General features: G+C 46.7%; 2 protein-coding genes across 10 annotated transcripts in view; both read left to right on the top strand.

Annotated features, from left to right (window-relative positions):
- Positions 1–776, top strand: part of qsox2 (quiescin Q6 sulfhydryl oxidase 2) — a 12,234-nt gene extending 11,458 nt beyond the window's left edge. For all 7 annotated transcript variants that reach the window (XM_086205585.1, XM_086205583.1, XM_086205584.1 and 4 more), the window contains one exon: positions 1–776. This exon is cut by the window's left edge and continues 906 nt beyond it. The gene's annotated coding sequence lies outside the window, so the exon portion shown is untranslated.
- A 2,398-nt stretch (positions 777–3,174) lies between these two features.
- Positions 3,175–12,458, top strand: LOC147259569 (nucleus accumbens-associated protein 2-like). Of its 3 annotated transcripts, XM_086205588.1 has the most exons (9): positions 3,175–3,514; positions 5,961–6,081; positions 6,319–6,492; positions 7,182–7,387; positions 7,703–7,962; positions 9,111–9,287; positions 10,887–10,992; positions 11,485–11,582; positions 11,687–12,458. In XM_086205588.1, exons 2-9 carry the CDS (start codon positions 6,046–6,048, stop codon positions 12,274–12,276), a joined length of 1,647 nt encoding a protein of 548 aa, XP_086061714.1. In that variant the 5' UTR covers positions 3,175–3,514; positions 5,961–6,045; the 3' UTR covers positions 12,277–12,458. The 3 variants fall into 3 exon arrangements, with proteins under 3 accessions (XP_086061714.1, XP_086061713.1, XP_086061712.1); XM_086205587.1 differs by having other exon boundaries at positions 5,961–6,492; positions 7,703–7,950; XM_086205586.1 differs by having other exon boundaries at positions 5,961–6,492.
- The last annotated feature ends 1,447 nt before the right edge of the window (positions 12,459–13,905 follow it).

Raw genomic sequence — 13,905 nt, 5'->3', positions numbered from 1 at the left:
AGAGAGAGAAAAAGAAAGAGAGAGTGTGTGAAGTTTTCAGAGCTGGAATCATGCTTCGTGCATCATGTCGGGGTCTTGAAGTGTCCTGGTGGCACACAGAAGCTGCACTTGGTGCTGGACCTGAAACTAGTCTAAGGAGATGCTCTGCAGTCCAACTTGCTCCTCGGTACTTAAATGCATCATCTGGATTCACTACCATTCTAAGTCCAATGACTGTTTTATGTGGACAGATCTACTTATTTATATTTTATCCTTTGGAATGTCCTCTTGAATTTGATCTGGTGACGTATTCATGTCAATCTGGTTCATTATAAAGTTTTAATGTGTCATAAAAGTTTCAAATGTGGAAATGACAAGCTAACACACTGCCACACGACCATTGTCGTATTTTCATGCTCTTTGTCATGATTAATTGATTGATAGGGAAACGGGGATTTCTTGTCAATGCGTTTCTGGGCCAGTGGAACTTTGGAGGTCTGCCTGATGGCAGTACATGTGATGTATATATTTACGTACCTAAAACTCCCCAAAGTTCAGATGATCAATTCAGCTGAAAAAAACAAATCATTTAGAGGTTTCCTCCTCATCTTCATCATATGGAGGGCATTAGTCAAAGCAACTCCAGATGTTATGTTCTCAATGCAGGTGAACTCACCTGTAATTGGAACGGTTAACTCTTGTTAAGTTAACCAGTGCAGTTTTGTTGCAGTGTTTAACATCTGGGTTTCCCTGGTTCTTCATTTGACAGATTTGTAAATAAATGTTCCTGCCGTTGACGCTGCTTCTTCCTCCATCTTCATAAAACTCACCGCTGACTATGGGCACACAGTTGTTGTGATGCTGGAGGTGGGGCTTTGGCTGTGAAGACAATGGACTTATTACATATGAAAGAAAAGCATAACAGCTTACAATGTTTATGCTAAAAGAAACCAGGCTCAAAGAAAATTAGCTTCAGCCATGTTCAAGGTAACAGGAACCTAGCCTAGAGAGTATTTGCTTTAGCCATGTTTATGCTAACAGGAACCTAGCCTAGAGAGTATTCGCTTTAGCCATGTATATGCTAACAGGAACCTAGCCTAGAGAGTATTCGCTTTAGCCATGTATATGCTAACAGGAACCTAGCCTAGAGAGTATTCGCTTTAGCCATGTTTATGCTAACAGGAACCTAGCCTAGAGAGTATTCGCTTTAGCCATGTTTATGCTAACAGGAACCTAGCCTAGAGAGTATTCGCTTTAGCCATGTATATGCTAACAGGAACCTAGCCTAGAGAGTATTCGCTTTAGCCATGTATATGCTAACAGGAACCTAGCCTAGAGAGTATTCGCTTTAGCCATGTATATGCTAACAGGAACCTAGCCTAGAGAGTATTCGCTTTAGCCATGTATATGCTAAAAGGAACCTAGCCTATAGAGTATGTGCTTTAGCCATGTATATGCTAACAGGAACCTAGCCTAGAGAGTATTCGCTTTAGCCATGTATATGGTAACAGGAACCTAGCCTAGAGAGTATTCGCTTGAGCTATGTATATGGTAACAGGAACCTAGCCTAGAGAGTATTCGCTTTAGCCATGTATATGCTAACAGGAACCTAGCCTAGAGAGTATTCGCTTTAGCCATGTATATGCTAACAGGAACCTAGCCTAGCAAGTATTCGCTTTAGCCATGTTCATGGTAACAGGAACCTAGCCTAGAGAGTATTCGCTTTAGCCATGTATATGCTAACAGGTACCTAGTCTAGAGAGTATTCGCTTTAGCCATGTATATGCTAACAGGAACCTAGCCTAGAGAGTGTTCGCTTTAGCCATGTATATGCTAACAGGAACCTAGCCTAGCGAGTATTCGCTTTAGCCATGTATATGCTAACAGTAACCTAGCCTAGAGAGTATTCGCTTTAGCCATGTATATGCTAACAGGAACCTAGCCTAGAGAGTATTCACTTTAGCCATGTTTATGCTAACAGGAACCTAGCCTAGAGAGTATTCACTTTAGCCAGGTTTATGCTAACAGTAACCTAGCCTAGAGAGTATTCACTTTAGCCATGTTTATGCTAACAGGAACCTAGCCAAGCAAGTATTCACTTTAGCCATGTATATGCTAACAGGAACCTAGCCTAGAGAGTATTCGCTTTAGCCATGTATATGCTAACAGGAACCTAGCCTAGAGAGTATTCACTTTAGCCATGTTTATGCTAATAGGAACCTAGCTTATATAATATTAGCTTTAGCCAGGTTTATGCTAAAAACACATAAAGGAATGAAGTCATCAAACTAATCTGTTTTGACTGTGTAACTTGGTGTTAGCTTTTCAGCCCAGTGGTACTCTGCCACTAGGGGACGCCATGAATGTGTTTATTCTTCCATCAGCTTCATGGACAATGGAGGTCATGACTAAGGTGATTCACAAAATGCAGTGGTGATAGAATCAAAGTGGGTGTGGCTTATTGCAACACAAATATTGTTTTTTGAGAACGTCTCACTGCTGTCATGATTGTATCTTTCTCATCGCATCGTGACGTCACAGTCAGGAAACACAAACCTGTTCTGACAAAAGTAATAATTCCTGTTGAGTCCAAACACACACAGGTTTGTGTTGCTGTCCTTGTAAGGCCATTCCATGAACCTCCATCCATAGTGGACAGTCCAACATGAACTTGAACCAAAACCTCAGACCTCTCATGTTGCTGCATCAGGAGAACTTCGATCCCCACAAGGACCAGAGGGCCTGCTCAGGTACCAGAGAACGTCTCCAGTTGGTACTAAAGTTCTCTCTCTCTCTCTCTCTCACACACAGCTGTTCAGCCCTCATTTAGGTTTGCCCCTCCCCAAACAGAGACTCTAAATACAGTCCCACCTGTCTGTCTCTGTCTGTCCCTGAGACAGTAAAGAGACACATCCGGTCTTCACAGGCTAGTTTGAGGGGTTTGTTAGGGACATTGTCATTTCCTCACAAGTGCAACGGTCCACCGTGTGTGTGTGTGTGTGTGTGTGTGTGTGTGTGTGTGTGTGTGTGTGTGTGTGTGGCATGACTCGGTCAAATGCGCAGCGCTGCATTGCAGTGGCGAGGCTGAGTTGGCATGCTGAGAACATAACGTGAACACTGCGACTGTGCCAGGCTGACACACACACACACACACACACACACACACACACACACACACACACACACACACACACACACCGGCATGTGTGTGTTCAACCTTGCAGTGAGTTCATCTCCTCAGATGAGCTGTGTAATGCTCGCCCTCCCTCTCTCTCGTCCTCTGCAGGGCAGTTAGCCGCATTAGCTCCCTGGCTGTCCTCAGATGACTCCTCCTCCTCTTCCTCCTCCTCTTCCTCCTTGGCTGTCTGACTGAGTCGCTAGCCCCCCCCCCCCCCCCCCCCCACACACACACACACATACACCCCCCACCCTCCCCATGTGACACACCAGACGATGCGTTGACTGAGCAGAGGAGAAGAAAACCTCGCTGCCACCATCCTGCTGCTGCATGGAGGACGAGCGGAGAGGACAGGAGGTGAGGACACGTCTGTCTATCAACTGTCTTGGTCTGTCTCCGTCCACCTGTGTGTGTGTGTGTGTGTGTGTGTGTGTGTGTGTGTGTGTGTGTGTGTGTGTGTGTGTGCTGAACTGTAAACAACAATAACCCTGAACTGAACTGAACTCTGGAAACTGTTAACTGATCCTTTAACATCATTTCATGCTTTTACTGGATTCTTCTGGGCTCTACTGGGCCATACTGGACTCTTTAACACTATGCTCAACAACTGAAAAATACTGGGCTATACTGAGTTATCTAGAACTGTAGTAGAAGCTACTGGACTCTTTTGAAGTGTTCTAGAGTTTACTGGACTTCATTGGGCCATACTGGACTGTTAAGAGTTGTACTGGAGTCTAGTAGATTGTTTAGAGTTGAACTAGACTCGCCTAGACTCCATAGAAGTGTAATAAACACAACTGGACTCTTCAGAATTGTACTATACTCTACTGGACCCTGTAGGACTGTAATAAACTCTACTGGACTTTTTAGAACTGTATTAAAATTTACTGGACTATACTGAGCAGCACTGGATTGTTTAGAACTGAACTAAACTCTCCTTGACTCTTTGGACGTACAATAAACTCTACTGGACTCTTAAGAACTGTACAAGACTCTACTGGATTATACTGGGCCCTACTGGACTGTGTAAAACCATATGAAACACTTACAGGCTGTTAAGTCCTGTACTAGGATCTCCTGGACCATTCCGAACCGTACTCGACTTTACTGGACTATACTGGGACATACTGGAGAGCTGTACTAGAATCTAGTGACTTGTCCAGAGTTGTTTTAGAGTCTACTGGACTCTAGAACTGAATGAGAGTCTGCCAGACTATTTGGAACTATAATATACTCTACGGGACTCCTTACAACCTTATGAGTCTGTACTAGACTATTTAGAACTGAACTAGACTTTACTTGACTATGTGCAGAAACCCCTAATGATTCCTTTTGACTCTACTACGCAATACTGAACTGTTTAGAGCTGTACTAGATTCTGCTGGCCTCTGTACAATGGTATTAGCCTATACCTCCCTGTTTAGAATCATACTAGAATTTACTGGACTCTTTAGAACTGTACTAGACTCTGCTTGACCCTTTAGAAATGTACTAAATTCTACTGAACTCTTTAGAACTTTTTTAGACTCTATTGGACTATTTAGAACTGTACTAGACTTTCCTGGACTATACTGGGTCATACTTGACTGTTGGGAACTGTACTAGACTCTACTGGGCTCCTCAGAACTGCACAAGACTTTCCTGGATTATACTGGACTTGACTGTCGAGAACTGGAACATATTTTAGAACTGTTTTATAATGTATCGGACTGTTTGTTTGGAACAGCATTAGACTCTTTTACCCTGTTCAACTGTTTGTTTTTACTACTAGACTCTAGTGAATTGCTTAAAACTGTACAAGATTATACTGGACTCTCCCACAACTGGATTATACTCTGCTGGATTGTTCAGAACTGTGCTAAACTTTACTGGACTGTACTGGATCACACTTGACTGTTGGGAACTGTATTAGATTCGACTAGACTCTTTGAACTGTACTAACCTCTACTTGACTATGTAGAACTGTACTGGACCTTACTAGACAATATTATACCAGAACATGGGGGAACACTGGGGCCATGCCTACTTGATTTCTCTGGATTCTACTGGGCTATACGGGACACTTTACAGCTATTCTAAACAACTGGGAAGTGCTGGGTAATACTGTACTAGTCCTCCCTGGACTCTACCGGGCCACACTGAACTGTTTAGAACAGTATTAAACAGAACTGTTCAAGAACTGTATTAGATTCCTCTGGACTCTACTCAGCAATACTGGACTAGAAAGAATTGTATTAGACTCTACATGACTGTTTAGAACTGTACTAGACTCTAGTGGACCCTTTAGAACTGTACTAACGTTCACTGAATTGTTAAGAAGTGTTCTTGTTGGACTGGGCTGGCTCATCTGGACTGGTTCAAACTGTACTGGACTTTTGGATTATTTAGAACTATACTGGAATCTAGTGGACTTTACTGGTCTATGCTGGACTATTCTGAATTCTTCCGGACTCTACTGGACTGTTCAGTGTATAGTCCGGAGGGCAGAGCTCTTGACTGGCGGCTGGTCAATACGTCACAAGGTGAAGGTGTATTCAATTATGTCATCTCAGTTGTCACGCAATTGTACAAGAGGAAGTGAAATCCTTAAATATGCCTCCTTCTTCTAGACTTTTCCGTGCTGAGTGGACCAACCACGATTTGTCATGAGCCTCCTTTGACATCAGCACCTTAGCTCCAACCTCTGACCACTGACCTTTCCTCAGCATAGCTCTGAACCATTTTGGAGGTGATGTTTGCAGCATCCCGACACCTAAACCTTCCTCCTACTTTTCCTCTTCCCTTTTTTCTTCTTCCCTTTCAGTCAACACTGGCTGGGTGGTACCATCTCCTCCTAGCTGCCAGCTAGTCCAAAGCCTCAGCCACTTCCTGTCCCGCCTTCCTTCAGAATGATGGCGTCCACCATGACAGATGGGCTGCTGCAGGTAGAGATCCCAGACTTTGGCAGCAGTGTGCTGGGCAGCCTGAACGAGCAGCGTCTACTGGGACACTACTGTGACGTCTCCATTATGGTGCAGGGTCAGGCCTTCAAGGCACACAGGGCTGTCCTTGCCGCCTCCTCGCTATACTTCAGAGACCTGTTCAGTTCTGTGGATGAGTCCTCCTCCTCCCCTCAGGCGGTGTTTGAGCTGCCATCCTCAGTGACGCCTACCTGTTTCCAGCAGATCCTGTCGTTCTGCTACACGGGACGTCTCAGCATGGCTGCCAGTGAGCAGCTGGTTCTCATGTATACTGCTGGGTACCTGCAGATCCAGAACATTGTGGAGCGAGGCATGGAGCTGATGATGATGAAGTCCTCCTCCTCCTCCTCATCTCCTCTCTGCTGTGACTCACAGGTGGGTGAAGATCAGGAACCAAAGCCCAAGGTAGTTCAGGTAGCTGGGGAACCATAGATTGACTTTGTCCAGGTAGACCAGGAACCATAGACTGAGTTAGTCATGGTAGACCAGGAACCATAGTCCAAGGTAGTCAACGTAAACCAGGAACCTTAGACCAAGGTAGTCAAGGTAGACCAGGAACCATAGACCAAGGCAGTCAAGGTAGACTAGGAACCATAGACTAAGGCAGTCAAGGTAGACCAGGAACCATAGACCAAGGCAGTCAAAGTAGACCGGGAACCATAGACCAAGGTAGACCAGGAACCATCGACCAAGGTAGTCAATGTAAACCAGGAACCATAGACCAAGGTAGTCAAGGTAGACCAGGAACCATAGACCAGGACAGTCAATTTAGACCAGGAACCATAGACCAAGGTAGTCCAGGTAGACCAGGAACCATAGACCAAGGTAGTCCAGGTAGACCAGGAACCATAGACCAAGGTAGTTCAGTTAGACAAGGAACCATCGACCAAGGTAGTTCAGGTAGACCAGGAACTTTAGACCAAGGTAGTCCAGGTAGATCAGGAACCATAGAACAATGTAGTCCAGGTAGACCAGGAACCATAGAACAACGTAGTCCATGTAGACAATGATTTATAAATTTGAAACCCTGAAGTATAACTTGATGTAAATACACCTGATTACAGACCACCTCAGCAGATGAGCTTGGCGGCTTTGATGGTGTGTCGGTCCAGCAACAGAATGGCGCCCCCCAGCTGCAGGAGGACAGTCATGAGCAGCCGTCACTGAGCCCTGAGGAGCTGCTGCTTGCTGTCAGCCGAATTAAACAAGAGAGGGCTGACACGCCTCCCACTGAGGAGAATGGAGGAGCAGGAGGTGGTGAGGAGGCCCGGTGAGAACATGCAGTGCTCAGCTCAGGGTATTGGTCAGCTGATTATGTTCCATGTAGAACAGACCAGACTAAACCAACACCAGGTCGTCTCATCAAAGCGGCTGGCTGCTGGTTAACGTGTAAAGGCTGGTCCAAGTACAGCTTTGCTACAACACCATTGCCATGTTACACCTTTGTTGTCCAGCCTCATACAAATGAACCAGACAAAAGACAAAACATGATCATTGGTGGAGACGGCAGCAGCAGAACTCACAACCCTTTGAGATCACCTCCTGAAGTTTAGCTTTCTTCTGGTCTGACTTGTTCTGTCCTCAGGGGGGACACTGCAGGAGACCTCCAGAACACTAGGAGCAGTGCTCTGTGTTACCTGGGTGCAGGTGGAGCTTTCGTTCCAGGGCTCCAGTCCTATCTTCTCACAGGCGGGGGGCGCTCCAGTCCAGGAGGGTCTAGTCTACCAACGGACTCCCCTCCTTCCCACCCCCATACTGAGGAGGAGCTGGAGGAGGATTACTATGGCAACACCATCCATTCTGGACTCTACCAGCACATCTATGGACACCCTGGTAACCACTACAGTGAGTCATACTAAAGCCCCTCCCACTGGCTGTCATCTGCAAGTCAGTTGGTCTGAAATCAACATTCGCTTCCAGGTCACATGACCCTGCAGTAGACATGGGTATTTATCTGCTCCACCTCTGATCAGCATCGATGTGACAATGGTCATTTGCCTCCACCTAAATCTTTGAGTGGGCGGAGCCCAACTATCAACAATAAACATGGAGGAATGAAAGCTCATCACCTTTGCTGGTAGCTCCCATGACTTCATCTGATCTCTGTCAGTGTTCAAGCAGCTGTCCAACTTTTTTCAGTCTGTGTTAAGTGACAAAGATATAAAGTGCTAACCATGGGAATGTGGTCACTGTTCCCCATTCTGCGTCCTACTGTACTGGTGTTTTTTCAGTTAATTTGGCCCAAATGTGGCCCAGATCAGAGCCAGAAGTGCCAAACGTGGCCCAGATGAGGCCCAAACCAGGCCCTAGAGTGTCTGCTGATGCTCAGACAAAGAAACAAGAAGGCAGCTGATCTACTCGCAATCAGAATGTTTAAAAGCTGCCTGTACACAGGACATGTAGTACAGGGTTGGAAGACAGCATGGATTGACAGTTGTCCCAAACACAGCTCTATATTATGCTCAAAGTGGTCCAGAGCTGGTAAGATTTGATCTGAACTTCCAGATCTGGCTCTAGGCTGTTGGACTGACGCTGGGATCAGATCTTAGCTCGTTTAACCACGATCAGTGATGCCCATCTGCAGCACTGCTTTCCTCCACCTGGATATGTATTTAATACGATTTTAGTTTCTCAGATCCATGATGCAGGTTATTGCAGTCTATAGTCTCCGCCCCTTCCACTGCCAGCCTGGCCACCTAAATACTGCCACCCTCCAAGCTGGCTAGCTAGTAGCAACCTACATTCTAGCACATTTTAACAAACATTGGATCATGCAATAAGGAATTTACTTGCATCAAACCTCATCTAGAAACCTGTAAATGACCTGAACTGAAGACTTGGACCTCAGAAGTGATTGTTGACTCGCAATCACTGCATGAAGGTTTCATCTCATGGGAGGACAGCAGCCTCTACACGACAGAGGTTCTCTGGATGTTGTCTGAATTCACTGTTGATTTTGTTGACACTCTTTTTTCTGTATGTCATTGGTCTAGTCCAAGAGAAGATGGAGATGCTACCGTTACCATTGGCTAACGAGCGTCGGCCCTGCGTGCTGGTTGGTCGAGACAACATGGCTCTCCCTGCTAGTCTGATCAGTCAGATCGGGTACCGCTGCCACCCGTCGCTCTACACGGAGGGAGACCCAGGAGAGAAGGTGGAGCTGGTGGCAGGTGGGTCACTGCATCTTCCCCTCCTGTTATTAGCTCATCCAAACAGAACCTTCACTCTATATGGAAACAGATCCCAAAGAAAGGTAAATTCTTGAGGATGTATCAAAATGTGGGCGGCCCGGTGGAGCAGTGGTCCTCACGGTGGCCCCCAGCAAGAAGGTTGTGGGTGGAGCAGTGGTCCTCACGGTGGCCCCCAGCAAGAAGGTTGTGGGTGGAGCAGTGGTCCTCACGGTGGCCCCCAGCAAGAAGGTTGTGGGTGGAGCAGTGGTCCTCACGGTGGCCCCCATCAAGAAGGTTGTGGGTGGAGCCCCGGCTGCAGCACGGGGTCTTTCTGGGTGAGTCTCCATGTTCTCCCTGTTCCTGCTGGGTTCTCTCTGGTACTCCAGCTTCCTCCACAGTCCAAAGACATCAAGAGGGACCAGGTTAATCCAGACTCTAAATTGACCGTAGGCGTGGCTGGGAGAGCCAATGGTTGTCTGTCTCTATGTGTTGGCCCTGCCATGGACTGGTGACCTGTCCAGGGGGAAGGCTGCTGGGATAGGCTCCACCCCCACCACCCTCAACAGGAGGAGAGGGGGAACATGGAGGGATGGATGGATGGAGGGATGGATTGATGGGTGGATAGATGGATAGATAGATAGATGGGTAGATGGATGGATGGATGGATGATGGATAGATAGGTGGATGGATGGATAGATGGATGGATGAGTGGATAGATGGGTGGATGGATAGATGGATGGATGGATAGATGGATGGATGGATAGATAGATAGATAGATGGGTGGATGGATAGATGGATAGGTGGATGGATAGATAGATGGATAGGTGGATGGATAGATAGATGGATAGGTGGATGGATAGATAGATAGATAGATAGATGGATGAAAATGTGTTTAAGGGTCACAGCTATCAATGATTTGAGCATAGAATTTAAATCGATGAGTTAAGATCAAATTACATGGAAGTTAGCGATAGAGCTCTGTGCTGGGACCTCCCTGCCCATCCATGAGGAGACACACATGAAGAAGACACAGGGGGAGGGGATCAGTCAGGGGGTGGTGGTGACAGTAGACCGTGGCGTGAATATGGCACCCTGAATAACAGAGCATAGCATTGTAGTGAGCCGAGCTGGACCAGAACTAATGGTCTGCTCCATCTGTTATCAGTTCACACGCTAAAGTGAAGCTATGCTAAAAGTGCATGCTAATTAACGTCTAGCTGCCAGCCATATTGATCCAGCTTGATTTTCCCTTGCAGCTACGTATAATTAATGGCGCCTCTGTCACATTGTCTCAGAGGGCTGGTGAACTCCTGTGGAGTTGTTGGGGTTCTTCTGGGTTGGTGCCACTGGGAGGAAATGCTGTCCTTTTCTGTTTGGAGTCTCCTGACAGTCGTACCAACCTGCTGGATTCATGTTCAACACACGCTTTGTCACCAATCAGGAGAGGCAGATCACGCCATCCCACTCTTTACCTGGCTAATGTGTTGTCATGGTGACTTCACCTGTAGGAAGGTCATCAAACACAGAAGTGTTGAGACCGGTTACATCAACTGTCATCCTGTTGTGTAGTCTGATGTGCGTGTGTTTGTGTGCGTGCAGGCTCAGGTGTGTTCATGACGCGAGGTCAGCTGATGAACTGTCACCTTTGTGCCGGAGTCAAACACAAGGTGCTGCTCAGGAGGCTGCTGGCGACGTTCTTTGACAGGTGAGCTACTCAGTGCTGTTTCATGTCCACATTTCCAGGGCATAGACACATCCAGTTAGCTTAGCTTAGGTGGCATAGTGACCACATGGTCACCATGATGGCCTCGGTTACAGGTTACGTCCACAGGAAGTGTCGTTGATTGGTCAGAGCAGTGTTGGTGTTTCACACTTGTACACACTGACAGGAGTCTGATATCTCATTGGACATCCAGTATTGCCATCACATGATTGACAGTTATTCGTCAGTAGGACATTTTCTACCTGCTCATTCCCGTTTCAGAGTGAAACTGCAGACGCTCTGATGTCACAAAATTGCTTGTGTCATCATGTGACATCATCATCCTTTTGAATATTCCTTTAGATTTTCATTCAGAATCTTTCCTCACACAAGAACTGATGGTTTAGATATGGACTGTCACATTGTGTCAAGTGTACGTGTGTGTAGATCTGCAGCTCAGTATAGTTGCTGATTGTTTTGTTATGGTTTCCATAGAAACACTCTGGCCAATAGCTGTGGGACGGGGATCCGCTCCTCCACCAATGATCCGAGCCGAAAGCCACTGGACAACCGAGTGTTAAATACAGTCAAACGTAAGACAGACAGAAACACACACACACACACACACACACACACACACACACAGATAATCTCTTAAAGAAACACTGACATGTTCTCTCTCTCTCTGTCCCCCCAGTCTACTGTCAGAACTTTGCTCCTAACTTCAAGGAGAGTGAGATGAATGTTATTGCGGCGGACATGTGCACCAATGCTCGGAGGGTCCGTAAACGTTGGCTGCCCAAGATCCAGTCCCTCCTTCCCAACAACCTCCCCTCCTCTGCCTCATCCCACCACCGTAAGGGTAAGAGAGGAGGAGGTGGTCAGGGTGGCGATGCTCCGCTGCAGCAAACCGGTAGCCCCTTCGAGCTGGACCTGCGGCAGCTAGGGGCCTCCTATGTGGGCCTGGAGGCCCCGCTGTACTTGGAGCGGCAGGAGCGAGAGAGGGAGGTGCTTGCAGAGAGAGAGAAGGAGGCTCCAGCAGTCCTCCTGCCTCACCTACAGTTTGCTGCCTCTCGTGGAGGGGGAGGGGCTCAGGTAGAGGAGGTGCTGATGGGCAGCGAGGCAGAGGGTGGGGGAAGGCTACAGACTGAGCAGGCTCAGGACACCTCCCTGTCCTCCCCCACTTCCTCCTCACACTCCTCCCCCCCACCTGAAGAGCCTGCCCCCCCCCACAGGGGATTGGCCGATACAGAAGAGAGGGGGGCGGAGCCTCAAGAAGACAGCTAATAATCTTTCTCCTGCATCTGCCTACCTGTATGTAAATAACACCATAGCTACCTGTCGCCGCCATTAAGGGTCCGTACCCACACACATACGCATGCACACACAGATATACATATGCACACACACACACACATATACACATGCACACACACATACGCATGCACACACATACGCATGCACACACATGCACATACACATGCACACACACCTTCACATGCACACACATATAAGCATGCACACACACACATACGCATGCATACACACATACACATGAAGACACATACGCATGCACAAACATACACACACACAAAAGCACGCACACAATACCATGCACACACACACTCCTATATGCAAACACACACACATACGCATGCACACACATATACACACAAAAGCATGCACACATATGCACAACACCACGTACACACATACATTCGCACATACACATACTACCACACACACACGCATACACACATAGGCACACTACAACACACATGCACACACCCATACGCACGCATACACACACACACTACTTCACACACTCAGCATTTACATGAACACATGCACAAACACGTACACACCCACAGATTCTCACACACACACACACACTACCACACACATTGTCCTTCAACTGTTGTTTACAGTTCTGTGAACTTTATTTTGTTGAAATGTACTTTGGTTGTTTATTTGTCTTTATGTGTTTATTTGAAGGGAAGAAACCTCAAGCCTCCCACAGGCTCCTCCCCTTTTTTAAACATCAGTCATTATGGACCGAAAAGAGACGAAGCCCTGAACAATTGACATGCTCATTCTGACTAACTACCTGTCCCCCTGTCTGTCTGTCTGCCCCTACCTCAGGGGTTCTCAAAGTGGGGTCAAAGGGGACCCCCCCAGGAGTCCTCCAGGGGTTCTGGTTAAGTAGTGTACTTTTTGTGCTTTTGAAAGTTTAAACACAGGAAATGTGACACAGGGTTCAGACAAGATGAAATCAAGTGGGTATGATGGGAAAAGAAGAGGAGCAATGGTTAAAAACATTGTGTGATTCACAAAAAATGTGCCCCCCCAAAAAAAGATCATTTGGCAAAAAAATGTTATAAATTTAATACCAATACCAACTAAACACAAAATTATCGTTTGAACTCCTGAAAAATTGTCAGTAAGAAAAAAATTCACTGTAAGAATTGTGATGACTTTTATGATTATTGATTGAATGACATGGATCAGATTTGTTGTGTTTAAATACTCGTCAAAGGCGTGTGGACATTTGAAAACCCCAGCCCTACCTCACTTCCTGTCTGCCTGTCTACCTCTCGTCCCGCCTACCCGCCCGTCTGTCTGTCTGCTCGGCGCTGCTGCATGTTAACAGCACACAGGCCCATAGCAACTGGACTGATGATGAAGATGATGATAATCACTGATGAAGACAATAAAGCTTCTTGATAATCCTGCACTGCTGCTTCTCTCCTTCATCTGTGGACAGACACACAATAATTACCCTTATATGGTGCAGGAAGCTCACAGGTGCCTTACAGGGAACAAAACGGATCATGTCAGGGAAGCGGTGTGTTTGTAGTCCGACAGGAAATGCCATCTCATGGCTCCTCCACCAACAGGCTTAGTTAAGAAAAGATA

Source organism: Aulostomus chinensis, chromosome 6 (assembly GCF_037954235.1).
Source record: "Aulostomus chinensis isolate RoL2024-O1b breed Wild chromosome 6, RoL_Achi_v1.0, whole genome shotgun sequence".
Taxonomy (NCBI): Eukaryota; Metazoa; Chordata; class Actinopteri; order Syngnathiformes; family Aulostomidae; genus Aulostomus; species Aulostomus chinensis.
This window is presented reverse-complemented; position numbering and strand designations above follow the sequence as displayed.